This window comes from Danio aesculapii, chromosome 13 (genome assembly GCF_903798145.1).
Source record: "Danio aesculapii chromosome 13, fDanAes4.1, whole genome shotgun sequence".
NCBI lineage: Eukaryota > Metazoa > Chordata > Actinopteri > Cypriniformes > Danionidae > Danio > Danio aesculapii.
In genome coordinates this window covers 49,572,303-49,589,802 of record NC_079447.1, presented here as the reverse complement: position 1 = coordinate 49,589,802, position 17,500 = coordinate 49,572,303, and the positions used below count along the sequence as shown (strand labels likewise).

At 36.9% G+C, this 17,500-nt stretch overlaps 1 protein-coding gene across 1 annotated transcript in view; it reads right to left on the bottom strand.

The window, feature by feature from the left end:
- Positions 1–17,500, bottom strand: part of tjap1 (tight junction associated protein 1 (peripheral)) — a 149,617-nt gene that overhangs the window by 3,314 nt on the left and 128,803 nt on the right. The window contains exons 8-10 of the mRNA XM_056471493.1: positions 11,743–11,850; positions 8,902–8,985; positions 1–575 (exon numbers count right to left, since the gene is read on the bottom strand). The exon at positions 1–575 is cut by the window's left edge and continues 3,314 nt beyond it. Coding sequence (XP_056327468.1) covers positions 1–575; positions 8,902–8,985; positions 11,743–11,850 — 767 coding nt within the window. The remainder of the gene's footprint in view (positions 576–8,901; positions 8,986–11,742; positions 11,851–17,500) is intronic.

Here is a 17,500-nt window from a genome sequence, read left to right as displayed (position 1 = left end):
TGCACAAGACTCAGAGAAATGGCCTGACGAGTAGCATAGGTGCAATTGGGCAGTGGGCTGTTCTTAGGGATCTTGACTTTATCATCAGACGAAAACTCAATCACTTTGCGACCTGGGTAGAGCGGGTTTGGTGGTGAAGGAGTAGGGTAAGGATTCAGTTTCTCAAAGGAGGGTGCTGCGCCATCATCTCCTGTAGGACCATCAAGGCTTCCCTGGCTTCGACACATGCCATTGACATGCTGCTGGTCAGTATCAGCTACTGCAGGAGGCCTAGCATGAACAGGACCACCATTTTCACGCCCTCCACCATCATCTTGTGGTCCTGTCATGTCCACGTGTACAAACACATCCTCAGCCACTGGCCGACCTGCACTGCTGCTAGACTGAGCCGAGTTAAGCACCAGGGGCTCGGGTTTCTCAAGAACACGAGCAATGACTGAAGTGGGCACTACATCTGCAGGAGTCAGGCTTAGAGTGTCAGGATCCTGGGCTTGAGCTCCCTGAGGGCCCGGCGTCTTGTTGGGCAAGCTGCTCTTCATATGCTTGTTCACCATATCCTGTAGCTCATATGGCAACTGCAAAACATTACAGAGAATATAAACAGACAAACACACAGAAAACTGGATAATGAGAACATTTTCAATACCAACAAGTATTTAGTTAGAACAGCCAACAGTTCAGTTCAGATCTAGTGAAAAGCTTATTAAGGACCGACCCCACTCCCTAAAAATCAATGTATTGTAAGAATATTTGCATAGTCTTTACCATACAATCGAAGCAGCAGTGATTAGGACGAAAAGAACAAGAGAAAGTACCTTTTTCTGTGCTTCAGGAAAGAAAGTTTGGAATGAAAAACATAAGGGTGAGAATCTAAATCCTCGAATTTCAGTGTAAACCCTGCCTTTAATCTTATCTAGTCTGATTCTTTTTTCATGGAACCACATTTGTTGCTATGAGACTTATGTAGCTTGCACATTTGGTGGATGAATCTTCTCATGCAAGTCATCTTAAAAGGAACAATTTCACTAACATGTGCTCAATGAACACTGGGATGTGAATAGGGTGTTTGACGAGGCCTATCTGCTAATAATGCCCTGATGAAGGCTATCACAGTCATGATCAAGAACCGCAGAAAATAGCGTCTTTTTCAATCCAATGTCTGCTCGGCCTGATGCGAGAAAGGATAAAGAGTAAAAAGCTCACCTCAAATTAGATTATTACCGAAGAGGGACAAGAAAGACAGAGAAAAAGAGAAAGAGAGAGAGAGACTAAAAGAAAAAAGGCAGGTGATGAGGCCTTTATTTCATTCAGTAGTATGGCACAATTTAACAAAGCAAGGCCAGGTCATTGATTTGTGGAAAAAGGCAGGGAAAATCAGTGATCACACAGCCACGTTCAGCTTTATGTTGTAACGATCCTGTGAGGCAGCAATTACCCACAAAGCCCTTACTTCCTCTGGGCATGAGGGCACGGGGGAATTGATCCGTTCAGACCGCACTTCCAAGCTTGACCCCTTCATGGCATTCTAGCTCAGAAATTTACATGATGCTCCCTAAATTAATTGTACTTGGGGCTTAAGTAACACTGCAGCGTCACATGCTAGTGTGATGTTACACAAAGTGCTTCAATACTGTGGTCAACACTGAACGCAAACCGAGGTTTCTTTCTCACACAAAAATTCAGGGCAACTCGGGTGTGTTTACAAACTGTTCAATGACCATCTGATGCATCAATACACACAATATACCCGTGATGACTTGTTTACTCTATTGTGCTTCAGGGTTATATTCAACTTCAGACTTATTTCCTCCCTGACTAAAAAAAAATAATTAATTAAACTGTTGACAAGCCTAAATTGAACTTCAGTGTCGACATGAACCTAAAGCATTTATATTGTATAGCCAAACAAATAGCCTTTCAAAGTGCTCCCAATTTGATTTCCCAACTCCCAACTTTGTGGGAGCAGTTTGGGGAATGGGGATTGCTGTTCCAACATGACTGCACACCAGTGCACAAAGCAAAGTCCATAAAGACATGGATGAGTGAGTTCAAGGGGAGGAAGTGGACTGGCCTGCAAAAAGTCCTAACCTCAACCTAATAGATCACCTATTCAATAGAAATGAATTAGTGTTTTTACTCTGAGCCGCATCTAACAACGTTGCCTGACCTTACAAATGCGCTTCTAAACGAATGATCAAAAATTCCCTCAACATTGTGGACATCCTTCCCAGAAGAGTTGGAGCTGTTACAGTGACAAAGGGTCTGCCAACTCTACAAACCCTACTAATTAGGATATCATCACTCGGTCTCCTCTCTACCAATCAGCTGGTGTGAGGTCTGGCTCAATATGGCTGTTGTCGCGTCATCAAGGTGTATGCTGCACTCTGGTGGTGGATGAGGAGATTCCCCCCCCAAAAAATGTGCAAATGTGATTTGAGTGTCCAGAAAAGCGCTTATAAATGTAAGGAATTATTATTATTTACCTTCAGAGCCTGAGCACAATTACATCAGTTTAGCAGAAGAGAATCTCTCTTGTTCCACACAATGGAGATTGCTTTAGTTATATTGTTTTGTATAATTTTAAGTCATTTGGAATGCAGTGACATACAGCCAAATCTTTTTCTGAACAGTTCCACCACTTTTGAAGCTCATAAACTTCCATAAAATCATCATGCTGCAGGTATTAGGAGGTTTGCTGAAGGGGCAGCTGACGTGCAGCGCGGGGTTTGCTTCTTTACAAAACTATAACAGCTAGTTGAAAAGTAAGAATGATTAAGAAATCTATATGAAATAATCCCTTAAATGTGATGTTGCGTCTTCAGTTTCGGGCTTAGGCGCGCTTTGCACTTACACTACAAGCGTACCACGCCAAAGTCCAACCGAACCGCGCTCTGGCACACCTCTTCCAAACAAGCAACAGTGGTTAAATGCCAGCCAACTGAACCACACATGGGCGTAATTCGGAGCACTCACACTTGTCAAACGAACCGGGAAATAGGGGTCAAATGCAACCGGGCATGGTTTGGATAGCCTAGTGTGAGTACACCCTATGTACTCAGCTCTTTAAGTCAAACAACTTGTCTACATGTGCAAAATGTGCAAAACTTAAGGCTTATGTAATAGGAATCATTAGCATTTAGGTGTACCTGCACCTTCTAACATGCTAGTAGTCATTTTTTCCAACAAAGAGAATCCGCAATTCTTCTTGTATTGCACTGCCCTGCACTTTGCAGTAAAAGACTGTGCCAATTACTGTGCATCATTTCCATCTTTAGCTATAGATAGAGAACAGCCACTATATTACAGCCGCTGTAATAACTCTCAGTTTGCCAGCACTGGACTGAAACATAATGGCTCTCCAGTTCTCAAAGCACTTCTGAAGCCATGAGAGGATTCACAAGTGGCCAGTATGATGCATATGCAGCGCAGACCAGTTTGACATTCATTTGGAGAATTTTCCAAATGACGATTTTAAAGTGGATGCTTTACAACAGTGGCTTAATGTTAGAAGTGCCCGGCTGAAAACAGGTAATGGCTTAGGCGCAACGGAGCCTTAAAATAACCAAAGCAATAGTCTGTGGCTTTCACTTACAGAGTAATGAATTAGACAGTTCATGAGAGCAGGGCAAGAGGATAATCTGGACAGTGGATCAAATATCTTCTAAAAATACCACGGTGCCGCCGAACTCACTCCAATGCTTTAGTTCTCAGAGAGAGACCGCGATTCAAGAGATTAGTCACTGCTGTCAATTCAATAAATTAAAAATGGATGAAGAATGATCCTTTGTGAATTAATTGTGGCCAAAGAGGAAGATCCTGTGCCCACGCTCGCTGGAAAGTGAAGCTTTTTCTGCAGTCTAAATGTTTGGACAAACATAAGCATTTTTCATGATCTTAAATATCTTGTGATTATTTATATAATGATCTTCGTTTGTATTCTTCAAATAGGTCAGGAAATGTCGGCGCAATAGCCTAGTGGTTAGCGCGTCGACATATGGTGCAGTAGCATGTCAGGGCATCACGAGTTCGAATCCCGGCTCGAGGACATTTCCCAACCCTACCCCCCCTCTCTCTCTCTAACTTCGCTTCCTGTCCTAAATACTGTCCTATCTAATAAAGGCAAAATAGCCAAAAAATAAATCTTTAAAAATAGGTCAGGAAATTTGCGTATGAATTCTTTATTTAAATCAATTTAATAACAAAAAGTAAAAATAAAACTAAAATCTTGATGCATAACTTGAAGAAACTTGTCAATTTCAAACAGAATGATATTCGAATATAAGAAATGCTATTATAATTTTATACAAACTATGTTTTGTTTTGCTTATAAATCACGACTTTAATCACTTCTAACACATTTTTTCATTTTGTGTAATCCTTTAGTAACAATCCAAATAAATCAACAAAACAATTATTTGTTCATATTTATATTGAAGTGGTCAAAACAATTGGATTGTGTCAAAACAAAACAAAACAATGTTAATGTTTAAAGGTGCTGTATGTACGTTTTTGACTCTTAAAAACATAAAAATACCATAAAATGTTTGCAGATATTAAAGAAATATGCTAAGTGAACATACTTGTTTATCTGGAAAACATTGCTGAAGTCAGATATTCTGCTTTAAAAATGTGCGTTGCGTGCCGGACCGGCTGTCTTTGTTTTGGTCATTTAACACGCTCACTGCCACTTTAGCCAATTATATTTCAGCACCCCGGGTTGCCCTGGTGTGATTCATTAAGTCATGAAGGCTCTCAAAGTATGTGCCCGCTACCGAAAATGCGACCTCCGGTGGACAGCAGCAGACTCCGAAATGAGACGCAGATTCAGAGTTCCACATGAGGTGGTTATTATTAGCCAGTAACATAAGCATTACGAACGTAAACAACACACTATGTGACGAGATTTGCAGTGATAAGCACATTGGCTGTTTGCACTAGACGAAACATGACAGAAATTTAAATACAGCCATTCAGAAGCACAGAATAGTAATATTTTCCAGATCTGAGGTGAACTATCTGCTGCTGCTTTCAGTAGTATGGCAATAAATGTCATGTAAAATGGCATTCAAACTCCTATTAGTAGCATTTAACACTGGATAAAGAATATGAGGTGTACCTGAGCTGATCATTGTCAGTTTTCTGTTGTTCAGCTGCAAGAAATAGAAGCCATTTCTAAAATATAAATTTCAGGTGTTGGTTAGAACACAAACTCCTTTTAATATGGAAAATATTCTGTACATCAGGTGCGTTTGCTTTTATTTAGAACAAGGTTTAAATCAGCCTTAAATCAGCATTTAGGCTTGACTGTCAGGCATACTCCTGTTGGTGTCGTCGATCTGGTAACCTGTGTTTGTGTGTGTTTTAAACCAGGGGTGCAATAATTAGTTCAACCACTGGGTGTCAAACTTGCATACTGCACCTGGAACTCATTTGTCCAGAAAACTCTTCATTTAATATTTGTATATATATTCAGACTATAAACAAGACAACATCTCTAAGTACGCACTTTTTGCAGTGCTCCTGTTTATTTTTGTCATTTATATGATAATCTATGCAGATCAAGTCCCTAACAAAATCTTGCCACTTATTCTAGAAAAATGAACTATTCCAAAAATACCTATTCAAGTCATTTTGTGAAAAATCATGTATTTGTATATTAAAATACAAATTACAGAATAAAAAAATGGTTAATTTATGGTTAATATCTTATTTTTCCAATGTACAGCAGCCCTGATATGAACCATTCCAATCGTAAAGTCCGCATAACGTTGAAGATGTGACCATTTTTTTTTCGGTATTGTGATGCAGTTCCTATAGAAACGGAAAATTAATTAAGAAAAGAGGGTGTGGCTTGTTTTTTCTACTGCGAGCTGATTGGATGTAGTAAAGTAGCTATTTCATTTAGAAAGATCTGGAAATGGGTTTTAGGAGAGTTATTACAACCGAACAGACTTCTGCCCACCATTTCTGTTGTCAAAACTGACAGCCGGAGGGGCGTGGTTAAGTATGTTAGCCACGCCCACTACCTCAGACAGACCTAATCTGAGTATTTAACCGTAAACAAACAGGAAGTGCATTTTCAGATTTAGATTAAAGATTACAGGGCGAACTATTGTTGTTTTTCTAAATAACATGCACAGATGAATTGTTCACCACAAGACTAGCAATGTGAGCCAACAAAATCAATACGGTTTGTTTTGATTACATGTGCACTTTAAAACAATAAATGAAGTAAATAAGTGTCTGGTGTTCCTGCATTTTAAACCGCTTTGAGCGAATCATATAGCAAACGTGCTAAGCGCATTGTCCTCGCTTTGGCCCTGATTTAACGCTATTAGCGACACAAACAAGCAAGTGCCGACAGAGTGATAAATGTGTTTAATGTGGAGAGCGGGCCACAGGTGATAATGTCCCAATGTGTTCAATACCAGTATGCCCATGAGGCCGAGCGGTCGTATCATACCTCTCTGCTGGCGTACACACAGTGCTGTCCGTCAACTGGAAATCTGGCCCACTTTCCCCCCGTGGACAGACACAAAGGCCAAACAGACGGATGTGTCTGCAATTTGGCACCTTGTCAATACTCTGCCTTTTCTCTGCCAGCGAGACTGAAAGACCAGCCGTGTGTCTCGTAACACACACACACACAGCACAGTCCATGCTAACACACACTCTCTATTCTCTTGGTCTCTTTCTCTTCATCTCTCTTTCTCTCTCTCTGACTATTCCTCTCTGATCCCAGTCCGTAAAATCCGAGGTCTGTGTCCATAACAAATAACTGTGTCTCATCCCAGTCCACGAGTGTCACTGTGGAGGGCAAAACACATTCAGACTCTGACAGGTCCTCTGCTGCGCCCACTGAACACACACACACACACACACACACACTTCTGCCAGCGATCACTCATGTTGTTTCAAATCCATGTACATTCTTTGGTTTGGTTTTCTTATATAAAAAAAACAGCTACTCACTTTCATAGTGGACGGTTTCTTATATTATTATTATTTTCATAGTGGACACTGCTGACCTCAGAACAATATAAAGTATGGTTGGTAACACTTCAGTGTAGGTCACAATTCATGCTACATTAACCATAGATATTTACATTAGATGTCGCCTACGCTATTGGTGTCTATTAGAAGAAATACGTCAACAGAGCCGCCATTTTAGTACAGGGTGGCGCTCTTTTGAAATGAATGTGGGACCAAGGTGTAGTGGAGGACTGCCCATAGATATGTAAACATTTACACGTATATCTATGATCAGGAGTTTTCCCGGTGGTCATTATGCAAATTTTTTTTAAGTTACGAAAATTATAATTTGACATCTCTTTTCTATATCGATGGATCAGTGACCGCATGGGCATTGCCGACAAAGAGTGTGTGTTTGTGTGCATGGAAATGTATTATCCTCCCTCCCTGTTAAATTTGGTCGAATCCCTGTCCTGAAACACACATCCTCTCCTGCTTTTACTTCTCATTGTAATGGAGGGAGAGATTTGTTTGTGAATGAATCTCCATTTTGAACAACTCGTTCACTTAGCCGACAATAATACAAGTTTCAGGCACCGCAGCATCTTGTTGTCATATTTTATTTACATTGTTTGCTTATTTTATTCAAGCAAACTAGCATAAGCCTAGTATTGAGTGCGAGTTGGAGCTACTTTTCTTATGGTCAGTGCAGTAAGAGACTGTTTTATCATCAATAATGCTACTTGTTTAGCACAAAAACACAGTACAAAGCGCTTCACAGTCCAGCATCTTCACATTGGCTTTAGTCTTGACCAGTGCGGTTGAATGACATTTGTCCTGGGAGCACTGTACAAATGTGACACAGCATGTCTGATAATATTTTTTCTTCTGGAAAAAGTCTTACTTGATTTATTTCGGCTAGAATAAAAGCAGCTTTTAATTTTTTATGAACCATTTTAAGGTCAAAATTATTAGCCCCTTTAGGCTAATTTTTTTTCCGATAGCCTACAGAATAAACCATCATTATACAATAACTTGCCTAATTACCCTAACCTGCCTAGTTAACCTAATTAACCTAGTTAAGCCTTTAAATGTCACTTTAAGCTGTATAGAAGTGTCTTGAAAAATATCCAGTCAAATATTATTTACTGTCATCATGGCAAAGATAAAATAAATCAGTTATTAGAAATGAGGTATTAAAACTATTATGTTTATAAATGTGTTGAAAAAATATCTCCAGTAAAAAGAAATTGGGGGGAAAATAAACAGGGGGCTAATCATGTAAATTATACTGGGATATTATTATTTTATTTGCACTAAATTTAATGTGGAAATATTAGAACAGACACTTGATTTGTATTTGAATGAATGGCTTGATGAAGAGGTATGTTTAGTTTGTTTATTGATGTAACTTTGTATATTTTAAAATGGTTTATGTGGAATATATTATGAATGGTTGGTGTTTTTTTGCTTTATATTCATATTTTATTTTTATTTAGCTCTTTTTAGTATTTTGTATTGATGTATAAAGGTAATTTCTACAATAATTAAATCTTGGCATTGCCATGCAGAAAACAAACAAGCCTAAAACACTTAATATTGTTTTTAGTATTAATAAGTAAATGTTTGACCCATTGATAAATATCAGGAAACACAATAAAAAAAAACGCATGTTTAGGCTCACTTTCTGCATTTTGAATAAAACTGAGGTGATTTTTCTTCAAGCAGAAAGAAAATGTACAAATAAAAATGTCAAATTATCTAAATTCAATAAACTTTTCAGCTTTTCAGGTATTTGAAACAACATGAGATGAATAAAAATGGCAGATTTTTTATTTATTTTTTATTTTAGGTGAACTATTCCTTTAAATGTGGGAGGGGGTGTGCCTTAAAACTAGCAACCTATGAGGAACAGATCCTGTTACTTACATCAGCAAACTTGTGGTTCCTGAAATGCGATTTATTGCACTTCAACAGCTGCACAGCCAGATTACAATCCTGCCGATAGCGTTCCTGCAAAAGGAGAGAAAATGAGTTCAAGAACAAAAATCAGGGAAACAGGTATAACAACACATCAAACCAAAGAGTCAACAACATCAATGACATCCCTAATGACACTTTCATTAAACTGAGCAAAAGCAAGTATACACAAAGGTTTGGACACACCAGGCTGTATGTACAGATCATCATAAATGTGTCGAGTTTTAGTATTATAGACCATTTTGAGGGATGTAAACAATAACAATGGTCCTAACATATTTGCTATTTTACATTTTTAATTATCATAGCTTCCGAGAATCCCAAAATGTCCGGAAAAAAGAGTGAATATTGTGTCTGACTCCATCATGAGCTTGGAGGACTGCATCCATACATCTCTGCAATGACTCAAATCACTGATTAATAAAGTCACCTGGAATGGCAACTTGCAGGACTCCCAGAGCTCATCAAGATTCTTTGGATGTATCTTCAATGCCTGCTCCGTCTTACCCCAGACAAGCTCAATAATGTTCATGTCTGGTAACTGGGCTGGCCAATCCTGGTGCACCTTGACCTTCTTTGCTTTCAGGAACTTTGATGTGGAGGCTGAAGTATGAAGTATGAGAAAAACATGTCTTGATACCTCAGGCTGTTGATGTTGCCATTCACTCGCACGGCCACATACTGAATGTAACTCCAAACCATGATTTTTCCTTCACCAAACTTGACTGATTTCTATGAGAATCTTGAGTCTATTTGGGTTCCAGTAGGTCTTCTACAGTATTTGTGATGATTGAGATGCAGATCAACAGATGATTAATTGAAAAAATTGACCTTCTGCCACTTTTCCAACAGATCAACAATTATTTGTTGCTCTTACAACTGAAATCGACGACAAGACTTGTCATGACCACGACAACATATAGTCTATCTTTGTCTTTTATGTGCCTTTTAAAATATTGCATAAAAAAATGCTTGATGGAAACCCAAAGATGCTCATACATTTAGAAAATGTACATAAAAAACAATATAAGCACAACGAGGGGGTTGGGGACCACTGTTTTAAGCCATATTCCAGTTTTGCGCATACATTTAATTTGCATCTTCGGATGGAAACATACAGTACCTAATGACAACAAACCACACACACTCTGTGTCCAAACCTTTGACTGATGCTTGACTCAGTAAAACAAGGAAAATGTCACCCAGAGCTGCTGCAGTATTCAGGATTTATAACTAAAAAAGCCCATAAAGATAAAAAAGTCCCTGCGCTCTGAACCTCTGAGGAAAGAGGTATGATTGATGTGCGCTTGATCTGTCTAAGGAGATGAAGCGCAGCGTTTAAACACCGCCAACAGACGGCCATCACTTTCTCCAGAGCTATAATTAGTTCCCCGTGGCACCACTTTATACATGCAGTGTAATAAAGGCATCTCAGAATTACCTGCGTTCGGGCGCTTTGTTTTTCCTCATTGAGTTATGATCCTAAAAACCCACCATCGGAATGGCAATCAGTCTGCTAATTTACAGTCCTCTGTAAACGACTCGACTGCCAGGAGGAGCGTTTATGAAATCTCTCATTATAATCGAAGGCTTTTCAGTGCCACAGATAGCATTTAAATGCAATCTGATTTAAACGGGGCTTCGTCTAGAGCAGGGGTCTCAAACTCATATTGGTGGGGGGCCATTTCAGTGACTGACAAATCACGGGAGGGTCGTTTTAACATTCAAGAACAAAAAGGTGGGGTTTCTTGTACATATTAAAGGGGTAGTTTAAATTAGCATTTTGACATTTAATTAGCACATTATATTATTAGTGTTCTGTCCCAAGCCACAGTTGCTTAACCAAAAGTTGAACAGATAGTGTAAGAACAGCAGAGAGCAGTTTGGGTAACTTTACTGGCAATTATTCTCCTCTAAATATTTCTCTTTTGTAAAAGAAAACATTATTTAAATTAACCAGCAGAACTTTTTAACATTTTTTTATACAAATTGTAACACACATATGATGAAAATCTATTAAATCAGACTATTTGAATTGATTATTAGCAACATTAGCATATTTGTTAAACCACCAGCATAATGTGTAAGCCACGAAAAAGTGTTTGTTCAACAAAGTACAGGTGGTATAATGGTGTGTTCACACCAGACACGGATGAAGCATCAAGCACGAGTGATTTACATGTTAAAGGGCACCTATGGTAAAAAATCTACTTTTCAAGCTGTTTGGACAGACATATGTGCATGTATGGTGTATAGACCGTCATATTGGGGTGATATAAGCACACCCAGTGCTTTTTTTCAATTTAACAACATAAAAAACGGTGGACCAATTGGAGCGGTTTTCAAATCGACCACAACTTTACGTAGGAGTGCGGCCCCCCCCGCCCACCAATATTGATTGACAATGATAGTGATTTAAAATGTGTGTTGGTAGGGCGAATCTCATATTTTTGATGTCAGTTGCGGGCCGGAGGGAGGAGCAGCGGGGGCCGTAAATGGCCCCAGGGGCTGGCAGTTTGAGACCCCTGGTCTAGAGTGTAGTTTGAGTTTTTGTTGTTTGTACGCAGTCGACTTCGGCTTGAATCTTAAAATGAGAAAGAAATGAATGTGTAGACTTGATCGTGTTCTCCAGGCGGACGTCATTTCAGGAATCTGACAGTCGACTGGTGTCAAATCTCCACACAGATCCCCCCCTAGTGCAACTTTCAATTTTCAGCTTCAGTAGTTATCAATCCCAGCAACACTGCGGCTCAGACACAAACACACAGAAAGCTCTGATACAGCACGTACGTTCAGCTCCTCCAGCTTGTCGATAGTATTTTTGGCGTCCACAAGTTTATTGGTGAGCTCCACTATCTCTTGATCCATGGTTTTCTTGTCTCTTTCCACTTTACGGAGCTATAAAGAGAAGAAAAAAAGGACATTCATGAAAAGTTCAACGTAAAGGATTTTGGGTGAGGTTCAACCTCTCACTTTCAACATAAAACAATAATATAAAGGACTAGTAATCATTTACTATAACACCACCAAACAAAAATATATTACAGTTGTGAACTTATCATGCTCTCATGGATGCAAAGTCAACCAAACAGTCTGGGAGTGCGGCTGAGGCAGGTCCCATGAGAAAACCGTTGTATGTAGGGTGGCTTAAATACTGATACTAATATCAGAAATACCAACACAATCTCACGGCAATTCGTAACTTTTTGATTTAGTGGCTAATTCGTACGATCTAATTCGTACAATTTCGTACGATTTGCTTATCCCCCAATGACGGTTGGGTTTAGGGGTGGGGTTAGGGGCCACGCCTCCTTTTTAAAAATCGTACAATTTCGTACGACTGAACTCCTACGAATTCGTACGAATTAGCCACTAAACTGTCAAAACGTAAAATACTTACGTTTTCTTGTGAGATCAGGCTGGAAATACTCGATGCCAGAATGTTTGAAACCATAAACCCATCTGATACCATCTTTTTAAATGAGACATACAGTGTGCCCACAAGCTTTACTTAACACTGCAAACCCAGAGTCAGTTCTTCTTCAAAGAAGAGGATAACGCACTAATTTCTTTATATAAAAAAAAGGTTCCGAATGGTCATTTTTCTATATTAATCCTATTTATTAATTTTTTTCACAGATTTTTATACAGTTATACTATAAAACTTGAACAGTTTTTTTCAGTCTACTTTTTTTATTTGTGGCTAGTTTCAGTAAAGCACAGTAAATAATATTACTGTTGAACGCCTGATAATAAAAATGTCAGATAATACAAATACTCTGGCTCACTGCATTTATTTGTTCATGGTTTATTAATGGATAAGTCTAAAGCACACCATAAATTAATCGGCAATTTATACAGGGCTAGTAGTACACACAACTGTAATGGTTCAGTACTCTGTATCAGCTGATACCCTGAGGTCAGGTATTGGAATCATTATCGGAAAGGAACCAAATCGGAACATCCCCAGTTGTATTCAGCTGTGAATCTCTCAATTAGGTTGGGGACCCAAATCTGGTGCCAATATTAGCACTGGTAAATATATACCAGGTATGTACTTGTATATAACATGTATGTAAATAAGACTTTCTCCAGAAGAAAAAATATTATCAGAGATACTGTGAAAATTTACTTGCTCTGTTAAACATCATTTGGGAAATATTAAAAAAATGAAAAAAAAAAAAATATATATATATATATATATAATAATAATAATAATTTAAAAATTCAAAGGGAGGCTAAAAATTCTGACTTTAACTGTGTGTGTGTGTGTGTGTATTTAGCCACCTTATGAAATTATATCTTCGATTGTCTACAGAACAAACTGTTGTCCAATGACTTGCCTAATTAACTTAACCTAGTTACGCCTTTAAATCTCACTTTAAGCCAAATACTAATATTTTATACAGTGTTTTATGTTAGTTAAAATGTAGACAGCGCCCTCTAGTGGATTTGTCATCTGAAACGTGCAACAAAACGTACCCTGAGCAATGTATTTTATGTTTGGCAAACCTGTAGGCTGAGGCGCGTATTTCCAATGATCCTGGGCTGCTTTACAGTCAGCGTGGACCAATAAAAGGGTTGAAAAAAAATTTGCCAGAGCAACAGCCATCATAATAAAGAGCAAACTGAAAGACATCTGATCAGGCTATATCAGGAGACTGAAAGAAATGAGGCAGAAGTGTTTGCATCAGTTTAACAGCTGCATTCCCACCGTGCACAGTTGTAATCCGGTGGTCAAAATGCCAACAGTGTCTCCGGCTCGGTGTTACACTAATGCAGGGTTCAGACTACACGATATCAGCTTGATTTTGGCACGATCCATTTGATGCGGGGTGTCGTGCTGATTCATAAACACCAATAGGCTTGTGACGCAGGAATTGATTGTTTTACAGCATAGCGGATGAACAGTGGAAATGGTTTGTGGACAATATATAAAGCATACAGGGGAATATAGAAAACAAAAACACACAGTGGCCATTGTTTACGGTGTTGCTTATGATAGTTATCGACTAGTTCCACCTTCTCTATGACAGCGATTCCCAACCCTGTTCCTGGAGGCACACCAACAGTACATATTTTGGATGTCTCCCTTTTCTGACCCATTAACTTCAGGTTTTGGAGTCTCTTCTGATGTTATGATAAGATGATTCAGGTGTGTTTGATTAGGGAGAGGTTGAAAATGTGGACTGTTGGTGTGCCTTCAGGAACAGGGTTGGGAAACACTGCTCTATATCACATATGTAATTACAGATGGCAAACAATGATTGGTTAGAAGGCAAGCTCACATGTTTGATGTCCAGAAGATGACAGCAAATTATAAACCAAAAACATTTAATCTAAATATCAGAAATGACTGAAAATATTGTGTAATCTGCAAACACACAAGGTTTTCATAAACGACAAAGACTACATCCTTTATTTAGTAAATGTTTTCGTAGGTTGCGCAAATTAAAGACTATCTTTATCTCAAAGTTGTGCATTTTACACTCAAAACCCCCCAATTTACCAAACTTAATCATTTTGTGTTGGAACAACATGAAGAATTGTGTGGAACCCAGCATTTTTAACAGTGTAACCAATGTGTTAAACAATTGGACTGCAGCATCTTTCCCAGAATGCATCTGTCCACATGCACAGACACAGATTTATCCAGATGTCTACAGCACAAACAGAGGACAAGGAAGGAGGAGAGACACACAATGCTCATGGGAATGTTATCAACTGTATTAGGGAGAAGAAAGGGATAAATAGAGAGAAAATGGATAGAGAATGAGAACGCAACTGCATAGACCCAAGTTTGACTGATGGCAGCCTGATGATGATGATGATGATGATGATGGTGAAATACCCAGGTCACAAGTCAGCATGAATGAGAGAAAAGGGGACAGAAAGAAAGACAGAAATGAAGAGAAAGATTTAATTGAGCTTTTATTCATACGGTAGACATGTATTAGCTTGTATATCTGCAAGGAAAAAAGACGTGAGATGGGAGAGAAAGAAAAAGTTAAGGCGAGAAAAGAAAAGCAGAAATGAGACATGTGAAAGAAACCAACAGCTTTTTATGAGCTATAAATTATAATATATATTATAAAAAATAATTATGAAATAATGATAAAACTATATAAACAATAAAATAATAAAATATAAAAAGATGAAAAACTGCAAATGGTAAAATTAAAAATGTTAAAATAAAAATAAAATAAAATTTATAAAAAATAAATAAAATAAAATATATATAAATAATAAAAAGTAAAAAATTTAAACAAAACACAAAAATAAATAAGCAAATAAAATGTATATAAATAAATAAATATTATGCTCAAATTAAAATACAGATTTATACATATAATAATAAAATAACTAGAAATAAAGCTTAAATGAAATAATTATTACTCTCTAAATAAAATAATTAGAAATAAAGCTAAAAAGTTAAAACATATAAACAAAATACAAAAAAAAAGAAAATAAATATAATAAATAAATAATAAATAAAATCAAATAAATATTACTCTCTAAATAAAATAACTAAAAACAAAGCTTAAATTAAATAATTATTACTGTCTGAATAAAATAACTAAAAATAAAACTTAAATTAAATAATTATTACTGTCTGAATAAAATAACTAAAAATAAAGCTTAAATTAAATAATTATTACTCTCTGAATAAAATAACTAAAAATAAAGCTTAAATTAAATAATTATTACTGTCTGAATAAAATAACTAAAAATAAAGCTTAAATTAAATAATTATTACTCTCTGAATAAAATAACTAAAAGTATAGCTTAAATTTAATAACTAAAAATAAAGCTTAAATTAAATAACTAAAAATAAAGCTTAAATTAAATAATTATTACTCTAAATTAAATAACTAAAAATAAAGCTTAAATTAAACAACTAAAAATAAGCTTAAATGAAATAATTATTACTCTAAATTAAATAACTAAAAATAAAGCTTAAATTAAACAACTAAAAATAAAGCTTAAATTAAATAATTATTACTCTAAATTAAATAACTAAAAATAAAGCTTAAATTAAACAACTAAAAATAAAGCTTAAATTAAATAATTATTACTCTAAATTAAATAACTAAAAATAAAGCTTAAATTAAACAACTAAAAATAAAGCTTAAATGAAATAATTATTACTCTCTAAATAAAATAATTAGAAATAAAGCTAAAAAGTTAAAACATATAAACACATATTGCACATAAACTATCTATATATACATATATAGATATGTCATCAAACTATTTCAGAACTGTAACAAGAGGTGATTCAGTCATAACTAATGTCAACACAGCTGCCATTAAAAATGTATCATTATGTTGAGATTTCTGGATTCTTAGCAGCTATGGAAATTAAAAATCTAAAACAGGAAATACATTAGGATCATTATTATTGTTTACATCCCTCAAAAATCTCTATAGCATCCAAATTTTACAATAACAGTGGGAAAAAATTGAACCTGTCACCATTTTTCTCAAAGAGTCATGTTTCTAAAGGTGCTGTTGACTTGAAATGTTCACCAGATGTTGGTAACAGCCAAATTAATACAGATGTGAAAAGAAAAGAAAACTAATTAGTTAATAAATGAAGTTATGTGTCATGAAATCACGAAGGGAAAAAGTATTGAACACATGAAGAAAGGGAGGTGTAGTTCGGCAGTGAAAGCCCAGACAGCAGCTGAAATCTCTCAGTAGTTCTTCAGCAACCCTCTGCCCTTCCTCAGTGTAAATGAATATCAGCTGCTTCAGTTCAACATCTACATTAGCAGGAGGATGATGAAGATGAAACCAATGTGAACATTTCAGCAAGACACTGATCCAAAACACAGCCAAGGAAACCTTTTAATGCTTTCAGAGTATGAAAATAAAGCTGTGGAATGGCCCAGCCAATCACCTGACTTGAACCCGATACAAAATACAAAATAAAGATCAGATTTGATAGACGAGACCAACAGAAGCATCAAGATTGACACTCTGTTAAAGTCTGTGAAAAACTCACACCTGAGCAATGCATGTGACTTCATTCTCCATATGAGAGGCGACTTTAAACTGCCATACTTATTATGAACACTTATTTCCTCCACTTTACTAAAGTGTAATTCTGTGCTATTGTGTTGATATGTATGTATGTACTGTATGTATCCTGTGTTCCTGGAAACTTGGCCTCACACTCAAGCGAATAAAGCTCATTCTGATTCTGAATCCGAATAAAGAACCAATCAGCATCCAGGAACAGATCCATATTTATAAAGCTGTCTCTAAAAATATTTCCTCTTTTTCTTGTTGATTGTATCTGATGAGATGAGTTTGGTAGAAAAGCTCTCTGAATGATATGTGTTTCCTGACAGCACCTGCTCTAAGAAATGCTATATATAAAATAATCCCTGCGTACGCTGGTGGAGATTATGGAGCAGAACACCACCTGCTCCACCTGTGATAGGCAAAGCATTCGCAAGAGGTCATGGATGGCACGCTCGGGATTGAATTGAAAATGAACAGATCATGAAGAGCTAAAGCTGTCCTTAAAACACAAATATAT